Raw genomic sequence first — 27,161 nt, 5'->3', positions numbered from 1 at the left:
AACAAAGCAAGGGGTCTGCACTAAATCTGAGTATTAGGAGATGGGGGCATTGGGGGTACCTTTTAATCTGTCTTCTATGGAAGTGTCTGGAGTGGGAATTGAGGGTGGTGTCAACTCTGGAAGGGGAATAGGTTGAAGGAAAGAGGGGGGAGCAGAGAAAGTGAATTCAGCTGGGGACAGTTTGAGGTACTTTTGAGTCATCCAGGAGATATCACATGGATACTTACATGAACACAGATCTGGTATAGCAGTAAATGTAAATTAGCAAACTATGTTCATTTGGGTGGTAATTCAACCAGACGAGCATGAGATTACCAAGGGACAGAGTATGGAATGAGGACTCAGATCAAGACTTAAAGAATTTCATCTAATAGCAAGACAGAAGAGCCTGTAAAGGAGACAGAGATGGAGAAGCCAGAGAACAGAAATAAAAATAGAAGAGTGATGAATTCTACAAACCAAAGGGAAAGAGAGGCCAAGAGACAGACATTGCTGAGATGGGAGTAAGATGATGACAAAAAAGGTTGGTTCCACTTAGCTCAAGTGGGAAGTCCTGGTGAGTTTAGCAAGAGCCTCTTTTGGATAAGTGATGGGGAGAAACTAGATTGGGGTGGACTGAGAAGTGGGTAGGAGGCAAGGAAATGGAGACTGATTGTTGTTACTTCCAAGTATTTCTGCTGTAAGCGAGGAGGCATTTCATCTGCTGCAGGTAGATGAGCAGCATAGAGGCTTGGGGGACCCAGTCAATGTCCTACAGGCGGAGAGCAGCTGGGTCACATCTGGTCTTCTCACTCATTGCATCGGGGGAGAATACCTAACTGGGAAACTCAGATAAGAGGTTGTTGGGGGGCTACGGTTGTGGCTCAGTGGTTGAGTGCTCACCTAGCACATGCAAGGCCCTGGGTTCGATCCTCAGTACTACATAAAAATAAAGTATGTGTCTATCTACAACTAAAATAAATAAATAAATGTTTTTTTTAAAAAAAGAGGTTGTTGGAAAGGACTTGTAAGGTTTGGGTCTGTGTCGGTTTGTTTTGGGTGGCCTTTAAGGACGTGGAGCTTTGCTCTGGACGGTGTCAGGAAGAGGTTACTTCCATGACTGGGTACGGTAGTCTAATAGGAAGACTAGACAGAAGAAGAACTGCCTCTCATCCGCCCAGGAGAGGGACACTGGGTCATTTTTGCGGCCTGGACTAAGTTCACATTTTCTGTTCGGACTTAGAGAGAGGTCTGGTTTACCCTATCACAGTCTGAAGACGACGTCGCACCAAGTGGCTTAGCTTCAACAGGACACGAAGGCCAGCACGTGCCAGGCCGTAGGGTGCAGGCGCTGCAGGGATGCACGGGGCCGCTCTGGCCAAGCCCTGGCCTCCGGTCTCTAAAATCCGCCTGGAGCCCAGGCGGGCCGTGGCGGTGCCATCGAGGCAGCGCTGCGGTGACGCCGAAGATCCGGAAAGCCCTCCGGACATCAGGGGTCACGCACTCCACGCTGGACTGGCGTTCCCGGCCGGAAGCTCAACACAAGCCGAAAGAACGCCAGCGGGACGCAGCAGGGTTCGCGCTTCAGACTGGCACCGGGACACCGCGTCGGCCCGGACCAGCTCCGCGGGACCCTGTCCGCGTGCGCCTGCGCGGGGGACGCCCCGCCTCCTCGCTGCGGTGCCCCGCCCCACTCGCGCGCGGCACTCTGGGACGGACGGCCGCGCCGCGCGCCGATTGGTGGCGCCCCGCGCCGCCGCCGGGTGACTGACGGCGCCGCCGCCGCCGGGGTGTGGAGCGCGGGCGCTGCTCGGGCTGCGCGTCCGCCGCTGCCAGCCTCCGCCATGGACCTCTTCGGGGACCTACCCGAGCCCGAGCGCTCGCCGCGCCCGGCTGCCGGTAAGCGGCGCGGCGCGGGAGGGCGGCGGCGGCCGAGGCGGGCTGCACGGCCTGCCCTGACTGTCGACCCCGCGGAGCGGCCGGCGCGCCTGCGCCATCTTCGCTGCGCAGAAGGGACGGCGCCGCTGGTCCTGGCGGCGGAGGCCGCGCCTGGCCACCCGGCCTGCTGCCCCGGCGCGACGGCCGCAGCTGCCCGGGCCGGTGTGGCGCGGCGGACGCGCCGTCCCGAGTCGCAGCACCCGCGCCCACGCGCCGGGGCTGAGGGTGCGGAGGTTCGCGCCTTTGTTACCCGAGCCCGGCTCGAGCTCCTCTGCGGAGCCGGTGGGCGTGCGGGCCTGGCCTCCTGCGCCCCGGGCGCCGGCTCGCGGGCCGCGGATCGCGGACCCAGGTGCTCCGGAGCTGCGTCCCGCGCAGGCGGCTGTGGTTGAACGCGAGTGGCTGCGGGGACGAGCGAGGGGGCGGGGGCGGACCGGCGGCCTGCGGGGCGGAGCGTGCCCGGGGCGGCCGGCGGGCCTGGGTCCGGCTCCTCGCCGCGGCTGCGAGAAGTTGGCTGCTGTCGCTGTCGCACCTGGTAATGGCACCGTCCTTCCTGCCGGCCGTCCCGGAGATGCAGTGGAGTCTGAATGACTGTTCCCTGCGGCTGCGGACCAGGCTCGGCGTCTGTTCTTGGGACAGCTGCAGTTACAGTGGAGGGCAAACCGGCTTCTGGCAGGCAGGCCGGCCCTTGCCGTCGGTGGAGCGTGATTTGTATCCGAATGTGTTTGGGGCAGTTAGATGCATAGGTGTGGCTGTCAAGCTGGGACCTTTTTTAGTCTCTACTACTTTTTACCCGAAATTAGTTTGGGTCTGCTCTCAGAGGAAGGCCCCATGATGTGACAAAACCTGACCACTCGAAGTCTTACAAGTTGTCACTTAGCAGCCTGTTATAGTGAGGAGGGCGCATCCTGCCACTGATTTTTTTTTTCTTTCCCAAATTCTGCTTCCAGACCTTGCTGACAAGGTGGCAGAGGGGCTGCAGGTGTTTCAGCCTCCTCCCCTGGGAGTGCATTAGTGAAGTAGTGCCTTCTGCCAGGACACTGTCGCCGTCACAGACTCTGTGACTATTTTTACAAATAGCTTTAAAACCAGAAGTCATACTTTCAGAATTCCTAGGTTGTAGGAAGCTAGGGCATAAGTTTTGAAGTGAGTGACAGAATTGGAACCCAGTAATCTTGATGGTTAAAAACCTAAAGATGAGATTTGACCTTAAAAAAAATCATTTGAGAACAGAATCGGATTTCACATTCTTGGAAAAATACTTATTTTTTAAAATAAATTAATTACAAATCACACTTTGTTTCAGTAAATCATATCGACTGCTAATGTGGGTGAAGGATGAGGCTGTACTGACCTCACACCTGATATGTGGATGATGCAGGCAATGTGAAAAACCTGGTGATTTTCACAGTCCCCAGAAGTAATGTTTGGGAGGTGTAACCAGACTGGTTTCAAATCCCACTCTTACTAACCCTATGCTTTCTATGGCTGTTCCTGCATCTATAAAAGGGGGTGACACCTTCATTATTTTTTTTTTGTATGTTAGTTGTTGATGGACCTTTATTTTATTTATTTATATGTGGTGCTGAGAATCAAATCTAATGCTTCATGCATGCTAGGCAAGCGCTGTACCACTGAGCTACAGCCCTAGCTCAGGAGTGACAACTTCTGCATTGTGTAGGTAAAAGTGTGTGGCACTCATGGTGCAGGATGGAGCGGAAAGTGCTTTGCAGATGTTAGCCATTGTCACATGAGCTATTTATTAACCTCAGCTGCTTAAAGCTGGGGGAGCAATCTTAAATGGCTTTTGTAAAAGCATTAAGTGTCCAAAGGTAGAATGTTATACACTGCTCAGGTCACACCAAGTGTGTTGTGTTCTTTTGATTTTTGGTTTTGTTTTCAGCATCGCTTCTAATGTTTCTACTACAAAATTTAAGTTTTAATGATCTTGAGAAAGAATGTAGAAAGAGTGCACTAAATGTTTTCAGATAATGTACTAAATTAATAGTTTTCATCCCTGCCCTTGAAAGGTTTTGATTGCTCATTAAATTAAGTTTTTTAAAACTTGATCTGTTACCTAACAGAAAGATATTTATGTGAAACAGAAATGGAATTTTTCTGTGCCATACTCATAAAAATGTTGCCTTAAAATTGTTTTGGTAATAACTCAGTTTCAGTTTTATAGGAATGGAGGTTGACTTTGTTGTTACACCAGCAAGTTTGAAACTGATGGTCAGGCTAGAGGTGTAGCTCAGTGGTAGAGTACATGTTTAGCATGCTGAGGCCCTGGGTTCCATCTCCAGCACCCAAAACAAAACTGAGGGTCATCTGTGGAGGACGAAGTATTTGCTTGGCAGACCATCTTAAAAATACTTCTTTAAAACAATTGGATATATCAATATAAAGGTGAAAATATTAGGGCTGGGGTTGTGGCTTAGAGGTAGAGTGCTCGTCTAGCATACATGAGGCACTGGGTTTGATTCTCAGCACCATATAAAAATAGAATAAAGATATTGTCTCCATATAACTAAAAACTATTTTTTTAAAAAAAAAAAGTGAAGATATTAGAATAAAACAGATTAATTATAAAACTGCAGGGGAAAAAATTAGGTTATAAAAAAATAAAATGAATTTGACAGAAAGTTAAAATTTTTGCAGGACAGAATATACCACAAAGGCAAAAGGCAAACTCAAGGAAATAACTATAGTGTACATTATAAAATCAATATACTCAATAAGTGAAGGGATTAAGAAGAAAAGGAGTTAAAGAAGACAAAGATATCCCATTACGAAAATAGACAGAGGACATGTCCTGTTCCTATAAGAGTGCTGTTTCTCTGGGCACTGAGGAAGGAGAGGTCACTTCACTGAGATGGTATATTTCTTCACCCACAGCTTAGCAAAAATTGGTAGCACTCATGCAGGTGTTAGTAAATGGCCTTTCTCATAAAATGTATTCTGGGAATGGAAGTTACTGCAACTTTTTTGGGGACACACTTTGGTGGCTGTCAAATTTAAACTACTCAGCCAGGCATGGTGGCACATGCCTATAATTTCAGTGACTCAGGAGGCTGAGGCAAAAGGATCACAGGTTTGAGGCTAGGTTCAGCAACTTAGTGAGACCCTGTCTCAAAATAAAAAGGGTTTGGGAATATAGCTCAATGATAGAGCACCCCTTGGTTCAATTCCCTCATACCCTTTGACTAGATTAAGTAAGTTTATATGTGTACGATTGTGTGGCTTTCCCCCCTCCCCCCGTACTGGGAATTGAACCCAGTGCCTATCACATGCTGTTCAAGAACCCTACCACTGAGTTGCATCCTCACCCCTATTTTAAAATTTTTGAGGCATGGTCTCACTACATTGTTCAGACTGGCCTAAAACTTGTGGTCCTCTTGCCTCAGCCTCGCAAGTAGTTGGGACAGCAGGCATGTATCATGTTATTGGCACTGTCATGGCATCATTTGTCATGTGAAGAACTAGAAAATGGCCTGAATGCCCATCAGTAAGGGAACTTGACAAATGAATACAGCTACTTCCCATGTAGAATAGCATGCAGCTGTCAGAGTGAGTTAGACACGGGTGTGCTGGCTTCTGGGCATTCCCTGATGGGTACCTGAGTGATCGATGTGGGGTGGAGCACAGAGGAGTGGGAGTGAGCTCTGAGGTGTTGCTGTGGCTGGGATTGTGGTGGAGCCAGACCCTTACTCCCCACCTTTCCCTCCCCCTTTGGTAGTGCCTCTGTGGTATTTAGGAAACACACCTATGTTGCTTTTTGTTTTGAAAAGAAAATTCAGATATATAAAGAGAAAAAAAAAACAAACACGATTTAGGCAAATTTTAAAAGATCTCTTTTTGTATATAGCAACCTTTAACTAACTGAATATGACCAACCCTAGAGTAGCTTTGCACAGCAGTCTCATATAACTTCCAGTAGACTTAGCATCAGAAAGTCAGTAACAAAAAATTAGGTGAGATTAATTGTAATGAAAAACATTTTCAGTTTTGTTTCATTCTTTATTAGGGTTGTTATATTCAGATCTGGGGGTGCTCTTTCAAAGTTTTGGGACAAGGTCACATTTTGTCCAATGATAGCATTCCTCAATTCTGTGTATCCAAAATAGAATGTAAGATTTTGACTAATCAGAAGTTCCCTTTATATATCTGTAACAGATCTTTCTTTCTTTCTTTTAAATAGTCCAGATACTAACTTCTGGTTTGATCATTTTTATTTTATTTATTTATTTTTGGTACTTGGAATTGAACCCAGGGGTGCTTAACCACTGGGCCACATCCCCAGCCCTTTTTTATATTTTATTCAGAGACAGGGTCTCACTGAGTTGCTTATAGCCTCCCTGAGTTGCTGAGGCTGGCTTTGAACTAAAAATTCTCCTGCCTCAGCCTCCTGAGCTTCTGGGATTACAGGCATGTACCACCTGCCCAGCTGGTTTGACTATCTTGATGATACAAAAGATTTTGTAGAGCCTCCAGGTTATAATTTTGGATCGATGCAGGGGTAAGATGAGAGGATCTTTGTACAATCCCTACAAAGGTCCTGGCGTGTAGTGCACCTCATGAAGAGCATGGGTTTGAATCCATGCGTTTGATACTTATAACCTAAAGACCCCCTTGAGAATTTTCCTTCCTTGGAGTTCAGAGAATTTTACTTGAAATTTTTGTTTTTAAAAAAGAATTGACACTCAGTTGATTTCTATTTGGAGGCAAAAAGATAATATGATGAAAATCTTGAATACAAACTTAGAGTGAATCTGTTTTAAATGAGTGTGTTTTTATAATTCATCTCTGAAGATCAAGAAGCAAGACAAACCTGTGTGTTTGGTCTGCATCTCAAACTTCATAGGAGGTCAGTGTGCTGTACTGAAGATCCCTCTTATCTAGGGAGTGTGTTCCAAGAGCCCCTGTTGATGCTTAAAACCTCAGGTGGTCCTGAACTGTGTACGTTGTTTTTCCCTATAATATGTATCTACAATACAGTTGAGTTTATAAGTTAGGCACAGTAAGAGATTAACAACAACTTAAAATAAAATAGAACAATTATAACAATATATTGTAATAAAACTTTGTGCTTTGGAGACATTAAGTAAAATTAGGGTTACTTGAACACAAGCAGTGTGATACTGCAGCAGTCATTTATTTGATAACCAGGATGGCTACTATGTGACAATCATGACTAAGTAACTCATAGGCAGGTAGCATATAGATCATGGAGACACTGGATAAAGGGATGAGTCATAACTCTGGTAGGGAAGAGCAGGGTGGCATAAGATTCCATTCTTCTACTCAGAATGGTACACAATTAAAAACAGAAATTGTTTACTTCTGTAATTTCTCATTTAATCCTTATGGACTGTGTTTTACCTCAGTTAATTGAAACTAGAAGGTGAGGCTGAGGATAGGGGGACTGCTCTTCTTCCGTCTTATGCCCTCTGTTTCCCCCATGTTTTCATGTGCTAGTTCATATACGTAATAGCTTAAATAGAATTTTGGAGAAAAGCTGGAGAGAAAGCAGTGGCAGTTGACTTTTATGTAGACAGGGATAGTGGGACATGAAAATTTGGGACATAGTTTTGGAGTGTAAATTTTCAGAGTTCAGATAAAACATTTTGCTGGCTTTCTCCTGAGGCCAGTTGTCTTCCACTGTCTAAAATGTCTAGGCTTCTCTGTAAATGTTTATTGACTCGGAGACTGTGTTGGGGCTGGTGGCCCCAAGTTGCAGGGATTTTCTTCTGTTGCAGTCTTGTTGTGATAGGTTATTAACACATGGAGCCTTTGAAAGCTTACTATTTCTGAAGTTCTTTCTTCTTGTTTTGGCCTAAAATCAGTTTTTTTTTTCTTCCCAAGATTCTTATTTAGAGAAGGTGTTTTAAGTACTGGATGCTTTTAGTAATGAAATTATCAGGGGGAAAAAACCTTGTTTTCCTCAAATACCTAGTGGCCTTAAAGTGCCCTCTGGGGCATCATTCATTGCTTTTATGTTGACTGTAACTGCTGGAAACAAAGCTCTATGTTAAACAACTGTCCAGGAAGTATTTTTTAAAATAAGTTTGTCAAACAGAAAGGAGGAATTTGAACTTGTCTCAAAGTGGGGGAGAGCACACTGCTGTCCCCTTTGAAAGTCCATCCTGGATGACCGTCCTCTGCTCTAAACAGGTGTTCTGTGTTTCAGGGAAGGAAGCTCAGAAAGGATCCCTACTTTTTGAGGACCTCCCTCCGGCCAGCAGTACTGACTCAGGTACAGTCTTCAGGCTCTCCCAGGTGTGTGTCAACGTCTCTACTCATCCTGGGATTGTAGTTGTCTCAATCTTTCTCCCTTTCCCCCATTTTCAACACACAGATGTTTTAGGTGTTGGACTGTCTTAAGTTTTGAATCCATGGCATCAGGTAAGGCAGAAAAATCTGCTAGTCGCTAGCCCTGAGAAGTACTGCGTAAAAATGTTGCAGTTTCCTCTGGGTCATTTGAGTGCTTATTCTACTACTTGAAAAAAGTTCAACGTTTTAAGGCAGAATTTTTATTTCCTTTGCAATGATAGGACTTTAAAATAGGTTCAAGATGTTATTTGTTGCAGTGAGTGGCCACTGGATTGACACGAGAGCTTTGAGTTTATTCCAGTACCTACATAGTGTCCTGGTGGGATGGATTCTGAAACTCAAGCCTGTCCACTTTGTGAGCTCACTGGGTGTTTTGCTGTGTTTCAGGACAAGGGGGACCTTTGCTCTTTGATGATCTCCCACCTGCCGGCAGTGGCGAGTCAGGTAAGGGTGATGTCCTGTGTAGGCGTGACTGGGGTTTGGGAGGGTGTGGCATCGCAGTGCAGCCCAGGTGTGGTAGAGTGCACAGCACCCTCACGTGGAGCAGAAACTAGGTGCTTCAGTGCTGCATCACTGTGGGGACTAACTTATTGGGGCTCGGCCTGTTGGAGCTAACAGTTTACTCTTAACTTAGTTGTTAACCTTTTACACATTTTTTGTAGTCTGTTACTCTGGTTTGCCTGTGTTCTTGCCAGACCCGCATGTGTCGGGCCTGTTTGCACTGTTGTGTGGTCCCCCTCACAGCAATGTTTCTTTTTTGTCCCTGTTAAGTAGAAGGGAAGAGTCAACTCAGCTGTCTCTTAGTTGTTCATAGTGCAGAAGACCACGAACTAGTAAATTAATAAAAGACAACAAATTAGTAAGTAAATAAACTGTTACTAGATTTAACCACCACCATTAACAAGCCTGATTTTTTGGAGAGAGAATCTTGCATCAAGTATTTTGGATTTCTTGAGAAGACCACACATTCTTCTGAAGCAGCAAAGAACCATTTATGAAAATTGACCAAGTACTAGGCCCTGAAATACACCCCATAAAGGATCTGTTTCTTTTTTGTGGTGCTGGGGGTGGGACCTGGGGCCTCACACATGCTAGGCAAGCACTGTGCCACTGAGCTACATCCCCAGTCCTTTTTAATTTTTATTTTGACACATAAGAGTCTCACTAAGTTACTAAAGGTGGCTTCAAAGTTGTGATCCTTCTGCCTCAGCCTCCTAAGTAGCTGGGATTATAGGTGTGCACCACCGTACCCAGCTAAGGATCTTTTTATTTTTCTTCAGGATTCAGTTATCTGGTAAAGCATATGCTGAATGAATGGCTGCATACCTTCAGACCTAAAGGCAGACCATTTACTTGGATAGCACTTTCATGTGTTGGACATTTGGTATAGCAGGCACCCTGACATGTATTGGACATTTGGTATAGCAGGCTCATGTACTTTGTCCTCATTGACTTTCAAATAGCCCTCTGAGGGGACAGAGTTCTCAGCCATGTAGCAGATGAGGAAACCTAGGCTAGAAGATTAAGTACTGACCTAAAGGGACATGTCTCTGAACCTAGGTGTCCCTCATTCCCAGCACACAAGCACTGCAGGGGCCATTAGGTGTGGCTTCAAGCTCAGGTCCGTCCCCCTCAAGTGGGAAAAGCAGTTTTATCTTGTAGTGAGGGTCTGGGGCATGTTACTCTGTGAGCTGATTCTGGATGTGGCAATGTGTTTACAGGTTTTGCAAAGTCCCTATTTATCAGTATGGATCTGTGGATATAAAATATGTGTATGCTATAGGCCAAGAATATGTGCATTTTTGCTACCAAGAAGTCTCTTATACAGCCTCTTTCAGGGCCAGGATGATTCGGGGCCTGGATATCGCTCGGTGTTCTCCATTGTAGGTCCACAGCACCGCCTGTGCACCCCAGCTCCTCCAGGTCCTGGGCCTAACTACTTCTGACTGTCCTTGCTGGAGAGAGCATTCTGTCTCTAGGGTTGGGTGGAGCCTCCTCTGCAGGTGACTTTTTCTGATGGTCTACAGCTGTGTTTCTGTCTTGACTTTTGCTTTATTTCCAGGTTCTCTTGCTGTGTCAATCTCCCAGACCATAAAGAATGAAGGAAAAGGAGCAAAAAGGAAAACTTCTGAGGAGGAGAATGGCAATGAAGAGCTTGTGGAAAAGAAAGTTTGTAAAGGTTTTCAGACAGTTTGAAAACAAATGTATTAGACTTCATCTTTTAAACTAGCCCAGAGCAAAACCCATCTCGGCTTTCTAGTTAGAATACTTCCTTCTGCCTGTGCACTTGAGGAGTGGGTGGGGCTTCCTCTGTGGACAGCTCCCAGGAGGACCTTGCTTTCTCCTGGGACCCTGCCTTAGGTCCCAGGGGAACATCTGCTCCTCAGGAGTAAGGAGCACTGGTGCCCTGCTTTCCTCTTCTGCTGGGATGGTTAGTGTGTTGGCCACTCGGGCTCCTGCTGACGCCCCAATCTTTGTTTACAGCTGTTACTTAGCATAGACTAATGGGAAGTAGCTGTGGGCTTTCATTTCCTGTCCTGCTCTGTCCTTGGCACAAAAGTCCTCAGAGTTGTGGGAGTGCACATGGAGAGGCCGATGTGAGCCCACGGCCTCAACTCGGCCTGTAGCTTCCCAGAGGACAGCTTTTCTCAGTGCCAGTTTATTAGTTACCTGGCGCCAGGTGGCACATGTGAGCTTAAACCAGCCTAGCCTTTAAGGTAACCAGATTCTGTGCCTCTGGAAGCCTTGTTTCTCCTTGTGTCCTCGTTGAAGCAAAAGCAGCGATCTTATCACTCATTGACATTCTTGACCAGCCTCACTTGGATACATATTTTCAAGGTATTTGGGGTGTACTCTACAGTTTTCCCAAACTGGGAGTTTTTATGTCCTCATTAAATTATCACAAGACTGGATTTGCGTAGGATCCCTTTCCCTGGTGCAGTTCCATCTCTGCAGTATAACAGTACTTCCCTTGACCTCCTGCTGCTCTCTCTCTGACCTCCTTAGGCAGAGTGTGTCTGTGCTTGCTGACCATCTCCCCACCTCCGTCCCTGTTCCTGCCCCACGTGCAGCCTCTCAGCCCAGCCTAGCCAACAGTGCTCTGGTTGTGGTTAAGGCTTGCAGCTGGGAGCAGTCTTGAGGACCGTCATTGGCTTGTTTATGTCTTTAGGGCACTGCTGAGTAAAGCTGCTGAGCCTTCTCTCATTGCTCTGGGATGGGGGCTTCCAGAGGGCAGGGCACAGTTTTGTATTGGCTTTTTGTTCTCTTCCCCAGCCTCTTCGGTGATCTTTGGTCTCAAAGGCTATGTGGCTGAGCGGAAGGGTGAGAGGGAGGAGATGCAGGACGCGCACGTCATCCTGAATGACATCACTGACGAGTGTAGGCCCCCATCCTCCCTCATGTGAGTGCTGTGTTCCAGCAAGCCTGCTCATGTGAAGCTCTCCTCTGTTCTGCCTGGCATTTTGGACTGTATCCAGTTTCTTTCTGACATGCAGTTTGGATTGCTTGCTTCTATATCAGTGCTTCTTAGCTGGGGTTATTTTTTGTCCCCCAGGGGCATTTCTCAGTGTCTGGGGACATTTTTGTTATCAGGGTTGGGGGAGGGGGTGCTACTGGCCTCATAGAGGCCAGGATGCTGATGAACATCTTATAGGCACAGGCCAGCCCTCAGCTGCCCAGGCTGCAACATCACAGGGCTACAGCCAGGTGCCGCTGAGTGGGAAGTGACTCCCATGTTATGGACTACAGGGTATGTTACTCTTACCAGAAGCTGAGCAGCTCTGGCAGAATATTTTTTTTTTTTTAACCACAAATAAAAAGTTTAATTTCAGAAACTGAATTCATCATTTATAAATACACTCTGTATAGTCCACTCGAATTGAGAGCGAGTGAAGGTACAGTATTCAACAGAAAGACAGCTTCCTAGGGGGCCATGGCAGAGGAGTGTGTTGCTTCACCCACAGCACCCAATGGTCTGAAGTGACGTAGAACAGGAACCTTTTTCAGATGTTAAAGCAAACACTGACAACTGATAATTTCACTCTGATGTCCTGGGATTCTAAAATACTCCAGTGATGGCTGAACCTTCCCTACTATAAAAAAAGAAAAATCTAAATGCCTAAGGCTAGCCTCACTGCTGTAGCCTGCCAGACACCCCCGTTGGTCACCACTGCCTCCAGGGCCCCAGCACACAGAGCTCCACTGCTCAGGGATGCTCCGTCAGAGGCCTGGCAGAATATTTTTATTCTGCATCCTGGAGGACAGAGTTGGGAGCCACTAATTTCTAATTGAATAGGATCAGGGAGAGGCAGTACAGATAACCAGGACCCAGAAAGACCATGACCTTGAGGAGAAGAAAGACAATGAGACTTCCTGCAGCTGTGAAAACTGAAGGGAAGCCTTCTGATAAGCTCTCAGCAACCAGAAGTTTGGAGATAAGGGGCATTAACAACGTTTCACTACACATATAATGGTGTATTGAATAATCACAACTATGTATGTTACATGTGCAATTTCCATAATCCAGAATTACATGATGTGTGCACTTCATACTTTGACTAACACCAGATGGCCATCAACACACACTGTGCTTGGTGGTGAAGATGGGGGGACGTTTGCTGCAGGCGGCTGTCACGGGGGCAGGCCAGGTGCATGCTCACTACCGCTGCTCGCCTAAGTCATGGTGTGCTTGGGAGCATGCCAGGATTGCACCAGTGGGGTCTGTGGGATCCCACTCCCTTCCCCAGGAAGGAAGACCTGGGGGCAGCAAGCAGATCTTGTAGCCCTGCCGCCCAGAGACACCAGCTGCATGGCAGCAGCCCCTAGCTATGAGCCAGACAGGCTAGTCTCTCATGGCTCATGTCCCTGAGCAGAAATAGAACCCCAGACATGGAGAGAAGAGTGGCTGCACAGGCAGGCGGCTTTCTTGCGGCATCTTTGTTCTCTCTCTGACGGTTTTCTTGATTTCTTGTGTTCCACATGTGTGGGGTTTTGGTAAAACTTGAAAGGGAAGAAGGAATAATACTAGTATTATGCTTTTAAAGTTACATATTAAATTTTTTTAATAATAGTTCTGGAATTTCCCTCAGTTCTCCCCAGACCCTCACTGGGATTGAAACCAGGGATGCACTATCACTGAGCTGCATCCCCAGCAATTTTTTTTTTTTTTTTTTTTTTTGTGGTGCTGGGGATTGAACCCAGGGCCTTGTGTGTGCAAGACAAGCACTCTATAAACTGAGCTATATCCCCAGTCCCCAGCCCTTTTTTTCCTTAGTTTCTTATTTATATATGACAGGGGAATGCATTACAGTTTTGATTACACATATAGAGCACAATTTTTCATATCTCTGGTTGTATACAGTATATTCACACCCATTCGTGTCTTCATACCTGTACTTTGGATAATAATGATTCTTACATTCCACCATCACTAATAACCCCATGCTCCCACCCTTCCCCTCCAACCCCTGTGCCCTATCTAGAGTTCGTCTATTCCTCCCATGCTCCCGTTCCCTATCTCGATATGAATCAGTCTCCTTATATCAGAGAAAACATTCAGCATTTGTGTTTTTTGGGATTGGCTAACTTCACTCAGCATTACTCCGTCCATTTACCTGCAATGCCATGTTTTTATTCTCTTTTATTGCTGAGTAATATTCCATTGTGCTTTTTATTTTTATTTGGAGATAGTCTTGCTCAGCTGCCCAGGCTGGCCTCACACCTGACTCTTCCCAGCTATCATAGACATGTTTGACTATTGGATCAGTGGATTAGTAATGCTTTATGCGTTAATGTTTAAAACCAAACCTCCTTAAACAGGAGTGGGTGCCTAGCATGTGTGTGGCCCTGGGTTTGATGCCTAGTACCAAAGAAAAAGAAAAGAGAAAAACAAGTCCAAGTTAAATAGGAAAGGAGTTGTGAGTTTTAATTTCATTGTCAATTCAATTTCATCAGTTAACAGATTTCGATTTTTTTTTTAAGCAAGTGTGGGTTTTTAACATTTAACTAAAATGCCGTGAGTTACTTAAATGCCTGTCTTGGGTACTGTTTTCGCCTCATTCCTCTGGGTTGCCCAGCTTCCTTGTCTCTGTGCTCACTGTTGGAGACCAGATGTGGAGTTTCACTGAGGAGCTGCCATCTCTGCAGTGAGAACCCCTCTGATACTCTGTTTGTTCTTCCAGCACTCGGGTTTCGTATTTTGCTGTTTTTGATGGACATGGAGGAATTCGAGCCTCAAAATTTGCTGCACAGAATTTGCATCAGAACTTAATCAGGAAATTTCCTAAAGGTGAGATGAAAAAATAAATCTGTGTTTATTTTGGTTTTGCTGTCTGTTGGGTAGTCGGTGTGCTGGTTTGCTTTGGCAGAAAGTGATTAATGGCTCTTAAAATTAAGAGTGTGGGGGCTGGAGTTGTGGTTCAGTGGTAGAGCGCTTGCCTAGCATGTGTGAGGCACTGGGTTTGATTCTCAGTACAACATTTAAATAAATAAAAAAGTAAAAGTCCATTGACGACTAAAAAATATTTTAAAAAGGGCTGGGGTTGTGGCTCAGTGGTAGAGCTCTTGCCTACCACTCATGAGGCACAGGGTTTGATCCCCAGCACCACATTAAAAAACTCAAAACAAAATGAAGGTGTTGTGTCTTATCTACAACTAAAATTTTTTTTAATTATTTAATTGATTTTATTTTTTTTTAAATACATGTCACTGCAATTCTTATTACACATATAGAGCACAGTTTTTCAAATCTTTGTACAATTAAAAATTTAAAAATTTTTTAAAAAGTGGGTTGAAGGCAAGTGGGGGTGCTGAGGCCACCCCCGGGAGCGGTTGTGCTCCTTGTGTCTTGAACTTCGAGGGTGTCGAGTGTCTCACCTGCCTTCACCTGGGGAACTGGCGAGCCATGTGGCGCGGGCACTGTTCCATAGGTGAGGACGTGGAGGTGGCTCTTTGTTATGGGAGGACGTCAGTCGATGTATGCAAAGGGGAGGCAGGCTTTACGCCTTGAGAGGTTGTTGCTTTCTTGGACCATCTGTAATAGGAGATGTGATCAGTGTGGAGAAGACCGTGAAGAGATGCCTTTTGGACACTTTCAAGCATACTGACGAGGAGTTCCTTAAACAGGCTTCGAGCCAGTAAGTATAACTCTGTGCAGAAGAATGGAGCACTGTTTTCCTGAACGTGCGTCAGACCTTCTGATACAGATTAATACTAGTGCTCATGTCCAAAAAGTGCCCAGCACCAAGTAAACCCTTACAACCACTAGATAAACTTGAAACAATAAAAAAGCAATGGGTTAGTCGGCTTTGCATCCCATAATGAGATGCCTGACCCAGGCTTCTTCTGAAGTAGAGAGTTTTATTTTAGCTCACAGTTCTGGACTTCAAATCCAAGATAGAGTGGCCCCTTGGATTGGTCCTCTGGCCAGAGCAGCACATCAGGGTAGGAACATGTCAGAATCAGTGCTGACATCTTGGACCAGGAAGCAAAGAGGAGGAGCAACAGCAGGGTCCCACAGCCTCTTCAAGGGCATGCTTTGACAGTAACCTCAAGTGAATGCTTGCAGCAACGTACTGGCCCACCTTGCAAAGATCACTGTACCCCCAGTGGTGTCATCCTGGCTCAAGCCTTTGATGTGGCATTTGGGGGCTACTAACCCTGTTCAAACCATGCAGCATCATGAAAATGGTCGCTTTAGAGTCTGAGCAACTTCTCCTCCTTCTCTGGAACTTGACCTCTGGGTGCTTGCCTGTGGTGGTGACAGCATTTCTGATGTTTCTCCAGGAAGCCTGCCTGGAAGGACGGGTCCACTGCCACGTGTGTCCTGGCCGTAGACAACATCCTGTACATTGCCAACCTCGGAGATAGTCGGGTATGTGGCTCTGAGCCACCCACATCTTATGGGGGCCCTTAGCGAGCACTGGCTAAGTGAGGTCAAAGTGGCAGTGGCAGGCTGGGATTGTGGCTCAGGGGTAGAGTGCTCACCTAGCACATGTGAGGCCCTGGGTTTGATCCCCAGCACCACATGAAAATAAATAAAGGTATCCAACTATAACTACAAAATAATTTTTTTTTTTTAAGTGGCAGTGGCTGGGTCAGACCTTCTGGTGGGGTTGCTGCAGCAGGCTCTGCCACAGTGTGACTCCTGGGAGGGGACCAGCAGCTAAAGTCAAGGCAGTCTGTTCCTTGGGGAGACTTGTGCCTCACAGCAGTTTTGCCTTTACACTGCCCTTCCTCCCCTCCCTCCCACCCACCTCCTGTGGGTGTGCATGCAGACAGCGCACTCTGATACCGTGGTTCAGAATTTCATCTGTTCGCAAATCCTTAAACATTTTTCTGACCTCAGATGGTAATGAATGAAAGCATTAACCCCTGCATCTCTAAAGTCCTTGTGATTTTGGAATAACTTGAAGTTGTAGCTAAAGAAGTACCAGGTGAGGCTCCGCTCAGCCACAGTCCCAGTCTGCCTGGTGAGGGAGAGAAGCCAGTGAGGTGAAGGTGTGGGATGGATGCAGGGCTCTGAGGGCTGGCTGTAGTCCCTCCCTGCTCCATCAAGATCTGGTGTTTAATTTCTGTTTTACAATACTGGGGATTGAAGCCAGGGCTTCGCTTGTGATAGGCAAGCCATCTACCAATGAGCTACGAACCTCTACGAGGTTCTCCCGAAATTGCCTGGGCTGGCCTTGAACTTGGGATTCGCTGCCTCAGCCTCCCAAGTCACTGGGATTACAGCAGCTGCCATGCCCAGCCTGTGTGCAAGTTCATTGCCCCTTTGCCAGCCAGCCCCTGCACTTCTTCAGTTGTCACAGACTGACACGCAGGCACCCGCTTCATATCCATGTCCTGGTACTTCTGAGCTGGTTATTTATTAGTGGGATGCCACAGGGAACATGGAAGTCCCTGCCTGGTGGGAATGTTCTGTGCCCCTTTGCTAGACTGGCTCTCTAGCATGCTCATATTTGTATCAGTTGACTCCAAATAACAGAAGGAAAAGCAGCCCCCAATATTTTTTTTGAGCTGGGCATGGTGGTGCATACCTATAATCCCAGCAGCTCAGGAGGCTGATGAGGGCAGGAGGATCGCAAGTTCAAAGCCAGGCTCAGTAACTTAGCAAGACCCTGTCCCAAAAAATAAAATAAAAAGGGCTGGGGGTGTGTCTCAGTGGTTAAGCATCCTTGGATTCAATGGTCAAAAAAAACCCAGTTCAAATCCTAGCTCTGTTACCTCTACTCCAAGCCTTAGCAGCACCCTCTGTAATGAAGCAAGAGAAGAGAACATGGACTTTGATTGTGGCCTTAATACTGTTGACAGCCTACCTTTGGTAACAGTGCTTCTCTTCTGTGTTGGTGACAGTGTCCACAGTGAGCATTCAGCTGTGGTCATCCAGCAAAGTTTGCACCAGAGCCGAAACCAAAGCTGGATGCTGCTCACCTTGACTGCTTTGCTTCCCCCCATGAAGAGGCTGCTTGAGTGTGGCAGGGCTACTCTGTGACAACTGAAGGAGTGCAGGGGCTGGCTGGGAAAGGGCCAGGTGTTGTGGCACCCCCCAGGAATCCCAGATACTCAGGAGGTTAAAGCAGCAGAGTCGGCATGGGCAACTTGGTGAAACTCAATCTCAAAATTTAAAATTAAAGAAAAGGCCTGGGGATGTGGCTCAGTGGTGCAGTGCCCCTAAGTTCAGCCTGCAGTTCTGTGACTTTTCTGTTTGACAATTTGTGGATGCTTGATTCTCTGAACTTCTGTTTGGCAGCTGGTAGATGAAAGTGAAATGCGATTGTTGACCTTCCTCTTCCACTGGTAACTCTAGATTCTCTCATAATCTCCATCTTCGCAGGCGATCCTGTGTCGTTATAATGAGGAAAGTCAAAGACATGCAGCCTTAAGCCTCAGCAAAGAGCATAACCCAACCCAATATGAAGAGCGGATGAGAATACAGAAGGCTGGAGGCAACGTCAGGTAAGCAGGGACCTGAGTGCTAGTGAGAGCAGGCCACTGGTTGCACAAGAGCCGCCAGACCTTGGTGGGGGCCTTTCCACATCATGGTCCTCCACCATGATGAGACCTTCTCTCGGCTGCCCCTGGGGAGCACGTGGATGACTGCTGTGGGATTTCACATGTCCAGGGGAAGCAGAGTGCATAGAAAACATGTCTCCCTACACTTGCAAAGGGACAGAGTGATGGTCATTATCTGCAGCATTCTCTCTCTGTCTGGGAAATATGTTTTAAATACTTTAAAAATATTTGTTATATTGAGTAAATTAACAGTTTTAGGTGAGTTCTCCAGAAAGAACATCTTAAGTGGTTAAGATAGGAGAATTCCAAGGCAGGGCCAGTGTGGAGCCAGCACCTGTAGTGCTGGCTACCTGGGAAGCTAAAGGCAGGAGGATGGTTTTAAGTTCAGGAGGTTGAGACCACCCTGGGTAACATAGTGCGACCCATCTCAAAAACAAAAACCCACCCATTGCCGTCTTCACACAGCTGCCATCGTCAGAGCTGCTGTCTCTGGGTTGCAGGGAACAACTTCTCAGGCACAGAGTACTGCATGTTATCTGGCTCTGTCTTAAGCAATTCTTTTCAACCCTAAATCACTGAAGACCATGTATCTGATGGTTTCTCGTCTGCCATCCCTTCCAGGAGGCCAGAAGAGGGCTTTATAGTCTGCACTGTGCGCTAAGAGAACGCCACTTAAAGGACCCTGCGTTATGCATTGACGTCACATTTGCTTTCTGTTGTAGGCAAGAAAGAAGTAATCCTGTCAGTGTAGCCGGGAGCAGTTTGTCTCTGAATGCAGTTTTCTCTCTCTTGGCTCAGGAAGCCTGTGCTGCTCCCGCTGAGTGTGGCCAGTGCTGAGGGCCCTTGGAGGGGGTGGGAGCGGGAGCTCCTGCGGCGTGTTCAGCCTGCTGGGCTGTGAGGGGAAATTGTGGCCACCATCTCTGCAATTTTCAGGAGCCATGATGGGGTCGCAGTCCTGGTTTTAGGCTTCAACATTGCTGTTTGCTTGGTGTTTGCCAACACCACTGCTCTCCTAGTGCCTGCTGTGGAAGTTAACGCCTGAGGCTGTGACCCTAACATTGGTGTCCTCACCTCCTCCTCTGCACTTCGTATGACTTCTATTCTTTGGGCTAGCTTCTTAAAAAGATTTTGATATTAACAGTCCTGGGGCAGAATGTGAAGCCAGTTGTGAAGAGTACTTCCTGGTTTCCATCCCATTTAATTCAGCACAGATGTTCAGACACCTTAGCAGTACATTGATAGCATGGGCTTGAGTGAGCCCCTCATTTTAGAGAAGTGGGGTGAGAGGCCAGAGCCAGGCAGTAGCTCTGTCTCCAAGCAGTGGAGCTCTATGACCTGTTCGCCTGCCACCCACCCGGCATTTCCGTGCTGAACAAGACTTTACCACTTGGATTCAGCAGTTAGCTTTTGGTTTTGGTTGTGTTTGTCTGTGTTCCAGGCTGAACTGTTGAAAGATAGTTGTAGATGTAATGATTTATACCCTGAAACCCTTGTGTACGGATATTCTGGACATAATCACTGACCGGGTCACACCTAAGACAGTAGCACTCCCTTTGGTCATCTTGGTTGTCTGAATCCTCTCTGTATGCAGACCTCTCTAGATGTCCTAACTGCCTTGGCTTCCTGCTAGGACTTGGACCACGCTGGTCCAGGACAGCAGCTATGTGGGGGGAGTCGCCTGTGTTCTGAACCTGCTTGTTCCATTTTTGTGTCATTTCTGGATTTTTTCTGGAAGTTAGATATAAAGCCTTTAGGTTCAAATTGAGTGTTTTTAGCAAAGGCATCTTATGGGGGTGCTCTGTACACAACGGCCCCTTCCTTCGCTGGGCATATGCTGTTCTCCAGTGAGGCCATGTCCCACACCTGGCTACGTGCTAATAGCCAGTTCTAAGGCTCCAGGTTCCCATGCGTGAGCAGCAGGAGGTCTGGGGGTACTGTTCTCTTGCCTGTGGGCCTTTCAGTTTTAGCTGTCCTTGGGGACCCCTGCGTGGGTCTGTGTTTCATTAGATGGCAGAGGTGACCCTGTCCTGTGACTCTTCCACTTTGTCGGCACACGTCTTATAAGGAAAGGCGCTCTCCCTCATCAGTAGGAGGTCATACAATGTCTTCTAAAGGGTGGGGTACAAGAAAGAAAAAAAAATATAGTACATGGGGAAAAAAGAGTGGGGTGTTTAATTCTGTCCTTGTTAACAGTTTTCAGAGTGAGACAGTGACTGCAGTCAGGGTGAGTGTCTTGCCTGTCCCTCTGCGTCTCACACCTCCCTCACCTTGTGGATCACTGTGTGCTGATGCCCGTGCTTAGTTCTGTGTGTTAAGTGGTGCTTTGTCCTGCTTTACCCGAGCACCACAGTGGAAGCTCCTTCAGGGGCTCCAAGTCCTCTTCACACATTGACTTTAGTCTTTTAAGAACCAAGGTCCACATTTCTGGGTAGTGTCACTTAAGTCTTGAGTCTGTTTAAGGACTGGCAGAGCTAGGAAGCAACACGTTTAAAATGAGGAGTTTAAGAGGCTGGGGACATAGCTTAGTTGGTAGAGTGCTTGCCTTGTATGCATAAGGCCCTGGGTTCAATCCCAGCACCAGAACCAAAAAAACAGAATAAATAAAATTAGGAGCTTACATTGCTGTTTCTTACTCAAATGTAACAAGGTAGGCTTTTCTCTTAACTTCTTTAATATTTACAGCTTGCTCTTTTATGCTGAAAATCTTGGTTCCTAATACTAGTATATTTATTTGTCAAAACAACTTCAGAATCATAGTATGGAAGTTACCACCATAATGAGGTTTCAGCGTCCCTGTTGTTCTCTTGTCCTGGGAATGACTTTGACTGCAGAGGAGCTGTCAGAACTCTGCCTACAAAGTGAAGTCATCATTCACTGTGGTTTTGTTATTTGGTTATTATGATCATTAATTTCAGTTTGTTTTTATTTTGGGGGCCTTTTCCCCCTTGTTAATGGAAAATTGGAACCTCTGTGCACTGCGGGTGGGAAGGTATGTGTGGTACTGAGGATGGAACCCAGGATCTTGTGCATGCAGGTGAGCAACTCCACCCAGGGGTGAAAGGTGGTGCAGCCACTGTGGAAAAGAGTGTGCACTTCCTTAGCAACTAAGGAGAATCACCACAGGATCTAGCAACTTTGCATCTAGGCAAGTACCCCAAGGAATTACAAGCAGAGACTCAATCAGGTATTTGTACACTGTGTTTCACAGCATCGTTCACAGTAGAAAGGGGAAGCAGTCCATGTGTATGGGGACTAGTGAACAGATAAGCAAAACACAGTGTACAGGAAGGAATGGTGTGCCAGCCACGCGGCAGCATGGATGAGCTTGAAGACACTGCACTGAGTGAAGCAAACCAGTCATGGGGACAAGCACTATGATTCCATCAGGGTGCTTGGGGTCCACTCCAGAGATGGCAGAATGGGAGTATTGGGCTGGAGAGGTGCAGAAGCTAGTGCTTAATGGAGATGAGGTTCAGTTTAGGAAGACTGAGGAAGTTCTAGAGGTGGGTGTGGTGATGTTGAGGACAGTGTGAGTGTACTTCTATCAGACTGCACTTAAAAGTGGTTACTATGATCAACTTCATATGATATGTATTTTATCACAGTAATAAAAGAGTGGGGCACGGTGGCACGCACCTGTATTCCCAGCAGCTTGGGCAGCTCAGACAGGAAGATCATGAGTTCAAGGCCAAGCTCAGCAAGGGCGAGGCAATAAGCAACTCAGTGACCCAGTCTCTAAATAAATATAAAAATAGGGTAGGGGATGTGGCTCAGTGGCTGAGTTCCCCTGAGTTCAATCCCCAGTACCAAAAAAAAGGAAAAGATTTCCTTTTTTTCCTCACCTGCATGCACAAGATCCTGGGTTCCATCCTCAACACCACACACACCTTCCCACCCGCAGTGCACAGAGGTTTCAATTTTCCATTAACAAGGGGGAAAAGGCCCCCAAAATAAAAAGTTTTCGTTTCCTGGTTCACAGTCTACACTGAGTGAAAAGACATGTTCAAGAATGTCATGCTTTGGTCTCTGTTCCCTTCACTCTATTTCCCGTTTTTTCCTGGTGTTTACTACAAAAGTAAGCAAAACCTGTGCCTATGTTCTTAGTTCTCCTACTTCCTCACACTGAAGGTGGTTATGCAGCAGGGAGTTTTGAGACAGTGAAGACAGTGGTTTTCATCTCACAAGGAAGGCATCAGGACAGTTTATTGTCAGTACCATGTGCCCAGAATCCAGGCAAGTTCTGATCTTTCCTGATTGAAGAGACGATGCTGGAGCCAGGTTTGGTGCACACTACTTGATCCCAGCTCAGGAGGCTGAGGCAGGAGGTCCCCAAGTTCAAGTCCTGTGTGGACAACTTAGTGAGACCTATCTTGGGAAAGATGAGAGAAATAGGCCTGAAGTGGAGACCTCATGGTCTCTGTGGCACTGGTCGTGTTAACCCTGGTTTTGGGCGTCTGCCATTCCTTGGATGGTGAGGAAGTGCAGCTGTCACCTCCCAGTGCTTTGCACTCGTCAGTCACAGTTAGGCTGCGTTGAGACTACTTGTGTCCCTACGTTTGCACCCACGTAGAGACCTGAGGTCGGAGCTATCTCCACTTTCCTTAGCCTAGTTAGTCTGAAGCCCACAAGGAGTAGAAGTCTCCTCTTTGGTTCTGAAGAAAGAACTGGAACCGAGTCCAGCAGGCTCAGCTAAGATCCAAGGGCTGTTGAGCAGCCCCTCGCCTAATAGGAAGAGGCTTCTCTGGCTGGTTGGCAGGTGGGAAACAGAAAGGAAGCCACTTGAAGCAAAAGTTAGAAGTGTGTAAGGGCAGGAGACATGTCTCAGAACAGGTCTCCTAAGGAGGGCGGGCATGACATGGTAGGTGAGACTTGGAAGCCACTCCCCTAAGCCTTGCAGACCTGGAGGGAGAATGAATTTTCAGCAGCTCCTGGGGGAGGACCTGCTATGAAACTTAACTGCCCTGAGCGGCACAGGCATCCTGGGAACCGACACATGTGGTTTGTGTCATGGTCTCAGTGAGAAGGAAGAAGCTGTTGGTGACTAGGACGCCCGTGGCCTGTTTGGCTGGATCTTGACAAAGCTGGTCAGCAGTGGTCTTGAGCTTGATCACAGGTTCATAAAGCATAAAGGGTGTGGGCTTCCCCAGGCACCGTGCAGTCTCCGCCTGGGGAAGTACTGACCTGTCTCTGTGGGGTGGCCTGGCATTTGCATATCGCATCCCACGCAGGGGATTACAGTGGGTGCTGGCTGTGGGTCCCTCCTAGTGTTTCCTGGGATGCACAGGCTTCTCTGGAGCCATAGCTCATATGTCGTTGCTCTCTGCCGTGGCGGCAGCACTTCAGGAGTGTACCACTGCAGCAGGCGGGCAGGAGAGGTGGCAGCCGCCACAGGCTCAGCTTCCTTAGATGGGCCTTGGTGCTGTGCACTGAGCTGTGCTGCACAGAAGCTGGCAGAGGTTGGGTCCTCCAGGAGCCTGTATTGCGGAGGTCATTGCACAGGATGGGTTTGTGATGGGGGAGGCCACACCAGGCACCTTGTCACTCAGTTGCAGAAGCACTTTGTTGGCCTCTCACAGTTCTTGAACCTCTGAAGCACCTCTTCAGCTGGGGCTCTTAAGATTGCGGGTCCCCGCTGCACCTGCACTCTCAGCTGTGGGTCCTGCTCACTCGGGTTCCTCTGGCTCTTTTTTTTTTTTGTATCCCAGGTGATTGCCAGCAGAAGTCTTGGCTTTGGTATGGATGACCGGGCTGTGAGCCACTGGGCAGGGGTGACGGACACAGAGAGGGCCAGGGCCAGGCTGAGTTCTGCTTCCAAGAGAGAGTGGCTGAGCCCAGGAAGAGTTTGCTGCATGGTCACACACACAGTTCTCCAGAGCTCGTTGGTGACTTGGGAGGCCTGGCACTGTGGTATTGACCACTGTCAAGCTCCTAGGAGGTCAGGCGCAGCACCATGAGCTGCGACAGGGGTCTGATCTGGGCTCAGCTTAGGGCCTCGGATGTTAATGACCCAGAGAACTGCATGTTAGTTGAGATCAAGAAGTGTCAGTACTTGGGCCGGGATTGTGACTCAGTGGTAGAGCGCTCGCCTAGCACATGTGAGGCACTGGGTTCGATCCTCAGCACCACATAAAAATAAATAAAGTTAAAAAAAAAAGTGTCAGTACTATAATGTGGATTCCATAGTCCGTAGTTTTCTCTTCTGTATTCTGCTTTTAGGATCAGATTCTTGGAAGGAGTCTGAAAATGTCTCTCTTGTCTTAGGGATGGACGTGTTTTGGGTGTGCTGGAGGTGTCCCGCTCCATTGGGGACGGGCAGTACAAGCGCTGCGGGGTTACCTCCGTGCCTGACATCAGACGCTGCCAGTTGACCCCCAACGACAGGTAAACTGCCCTGCAGGCACAGGTGTGCATGTGGGGCTGGGCCTCCCGGACTCCTTCCAGTTTGTATCCAGCCTTTGCTGGGGGAAGGGTATGAGTGACTGGCAAGGTCTCAGACACTGTGTTAGGCCTAAAGAGAGAGAAGGGTCCACAGCGGGCAGTTGCGCACAGTGTGTCATGGGCCTGTGGGGTGCTCTGGGAGGCTTTAGCAGTGGAGGACAGCAGCACACACAGGGCATTCAAGTGGCAGTGTGGAAGCCTAGCCAGGCAGGTGCCAGCCATGACAGTGGGGATTTGGAGGACGGGAGGGCTGGGAAGGTAAAGCAGTGCTGAGGATTCAGAATAGACTGCCTAGGGCCCTCAGTTCCACTGAGGTATTTGAATTTTGGTTCATAGTTGGTGGAGAATCATGGGACGTTTTTAAGCAGAACCAGGATCGACTGAGAAACACTACCAAATTGGGCGCCTCCCATTGGAGGGCCTGCAGTTAAGGCAGGTGCCCCTGAGGGAACCTCTCAAGTAGTTGTCAAGGCGATAGGAAAGAGGGTGGAATGAGATGGTCATCATTACCTAAGTGCATGTATGAAGACACGAATGGTGTGACTCTACTTTGTGTACAACCAGAGAAGTGAAAATTGTGTTCTGTATGTGTAATAAGAATTGTAATGCATTCTGCGGTCATGTATAACAAATTACAATAAATAAATTTTTAAGTAAAAAAAAAAGGTTCGGGGGAAAAAAGAAAAATTGGATTCCAGAGCCAAGGAGCCTGGCATGATGGAGAGGCTGCAGTATGTCAGCAGGAAGGAATGGAGAGGAGCACAGGAAAATGGGACCCCCAGACTGAGCCCACAAGCTTGACCCTAAGGAGGGGGGACACTGCAACCCAACAGTCTTCGTAGGCACAGCCCGGGTCCCACCTCAGGCTGCAGAGGAAGAGCACACACTGCCTCACTCTCCTCACAGCCTCTCCCGTTGCCCACGCCTGCCTTTGTGTGCCATGCTGTGACCACCCTAGGCCTTGGGGTGTGTTTCCAGCAGCCCCCTCTCTGCCTCAGACTAGGCCAGGCCCGTCTGCCTCCCCAGCCCTGCGTTGCTGTCGCAGCTTCCCTTTATCATGGGTGTGCATGGGTGATGGTTCCAGGTCTGACTCTCAGGACACTGGAAGGTGTCCTTAGCACAGACCAGGAGCTCAGAAAATACTGGATATGTGAATGTCCAGTCAGAAGAGGAAAACAGACTGGACAGTACAGCAGTAGAGCAAGGTGGCGACCCAAGCAGTGCCAAGAGAGTGAGCGCTGCCTTGCTGAGCCCAGGGGAGCTCAGAGACTGCTCGAGGAAGGGTCCTGAAAGGGAGAGTGTGCTGCTTTCAAAACAAAACAGTGGGTGGCCCTCTTTGAGATCTTGGGCCTTCTAGTGTGAAGGTCACACCCAGGATGTCCCTCAGGTCTGAGCTCACCCTTGGCTTCACATACTTGGTTAATCCCAGTGTGTACACCTCATACCTGGTGCTGCAGGTGACAGTGCTTCTACAGAAGAGCGGCACCTAGCATCAGGGTGTCGGTCATGGACAGAGAACGGCAGCTCCACTCTTGATGTACCACGTCCACCTTCAATTGTTTGTAAGTAGTTGGCTGCTAAAACCCATTTATGTTTCTTCCTGGTGTTGTAGGTTCATTTTACTGGCCTGTGATGGGCTCTTCAAGGTCTTTACCCCAGAAGAAGCCGTGAACTTCATCTTGTCCTGCCTGGAGGTGAGCAATTTCACAAGGGTGTGCCAGTTGTCCAAGCTGCACCTCCATTTCTAGAGAAGAAGTCCCAAGGCCCTACATCCGTGTCAGGGGCAGCCCTTGTGTTCCTTATTTAATATGAGCTCTGCCTGGGAGACTCACTAGTCACTTTGCCCTGCACCCTGATAGGCACAGAGCAGTCTCAGGAGGATGACAGGGAGCAGACAGAGCCCCTGCTCACTCCGGCCCCTTTCTCATCTGGTAGGATGAGAAGATCCAGACCCGGGAAGGGAAGCCTGCTATGGATGCCCGCTACGAAGCTGCCTGTAACAGGCTGGCCAACAAGGCGGTGCAGCGGGGCTCGGCGGACAACGTAACAGTGATGGTGGTGCGGATAGGTCAATGAGGCGCTACCCGCAGGTGTTGGCTTGCAGGTTCATTCACGTGTGCACACTCTGTGTTTTGTGTACTCCTGTGGGGCTCCATGGTTGTAAATAAAGGTTTCTTTTTTTTTTTTCCTAGTCTTTTGAGTCCTCATATTACCCATCAGGCTGCGTGTGCTTGCCCTGGAGTACATTCTGCATCTTTTTCTGGTAGGACCCCTTGTGGGCATCATAGGCTAGCTCTCCAAGACCACATGCTCTTTCAGCCTCATGATGGCCCCCACAGGGCCAGTTGTACTGGTTAGGGATGAGGCTAGGTCAGAACCAGGCTTTTGGAATCCTGTGGCTCCATTCAATTTTCTGTACAGAAATAGCGTTAAAAATTATTACAGGAGCCCAGGGCTTGGCCACAGCT

At 47.8% G+C, this 27,161-nt stretch overlaps 1 protein-coding gene across 3 annotated transcripts; it reads left to right on the top strand.

Annotated features, from left to right (window-relative positions):
- The first annotated feature begins 1,701 nt into the window (after window positions 1–1,701).
- On the top strand, window positions 1,702–26,880 carry ILKAP (ILK associated serine/threonine phosphatase). 3 transcript variants are annotated; one of them, XM_081260582.1, is made up of 12 exons: window positions 1,702–1,878; window positions 8,102–8,167; window positions 8,632–8,688; window positions 10,307–10,423; window positions 11,518–11,644; window positions 14,424–14,530; window positions 15,284–15,377; window positions 16,027–16,114; window positions 18,077–18,198; window positions 24,517–24,636; window positions 26,306–26,387; window positions 26,629–26,879. In XM_081260582.1, the coding sequence occupies exons 1-12, from the start codon at window positions 1,824–1,826 to the stop codon at window positions 26,767–26,769; spliced, it is 1,176 nt and encodes a 391-aa protein (XP_081116708.1). In that variant the 5' UTR covers window positions 1,702–1,823; the 3' UTR covers window positions 26,770–26,879. The 3 variants fall into 3 exon arrangements, with proteins under 3 accessions (XP_081116708.1, XP_081116709.1, XP_081116710.1); XM_081260583.1 differs by lacking the exon at window positions 1,702–1,878 and adding an exon at window positions 8,270–8,316 and having other exon boundaries at window positions 8,112–8,167; window positions 26,629–26,880; XM_081260584.1 differs by lacking the exons at window positions 1,702–1,878; window positions 8,102–8,167; window positions 8,632–8,688 and having other exon boundaries at window positions 10,307–10,413; window positions 26,629–26,880.
- The last annotated feature ends 281 nt before the right edge of the window (window positions 26,881–27,161 follow it).

Source organism: Spermophilus citellus (genome assembly GCF_964194105.1).
Source record: "Spermophilus citellus genome assembly, chromosome: 11".
Taxonomy (NCBI): Eukaryota; Metazoa; Chordata; class Mammalia; order Rodentia; family Sciuridae; genus Spermophilus; species Spermophilus citellus.
Note: the sequence above shows the minus strand (reverse complement) of the source record. Positions and strands in the feature narration are given on the sequence as shown.

Bases quoted from the DNA above. Each gene is read 5' to 3' on its own strand.
- ILKAP (XM_081260582.1), top strand. From the start codon at position 1,824: ATGGACCTCTTCGGGGACCTACCCGAGCCCGAGCGCTCGCCGCGCCCG. The intron at 16,115-18,076 runs GTATGTGGCTCT...CCATCTTCGCAG, and splicing joins CCAACCTCGGAGATAGTCGG to GCGATCCTGTGTCGTTATAA. The intron at 18,199-24,516 runs GTAAGCAGGGAC...CTCTTGTCTTAG, and splicing joins AAGGCTGGAGGCAACGTCAG to GGATGGACGTGTTTTGGGTG.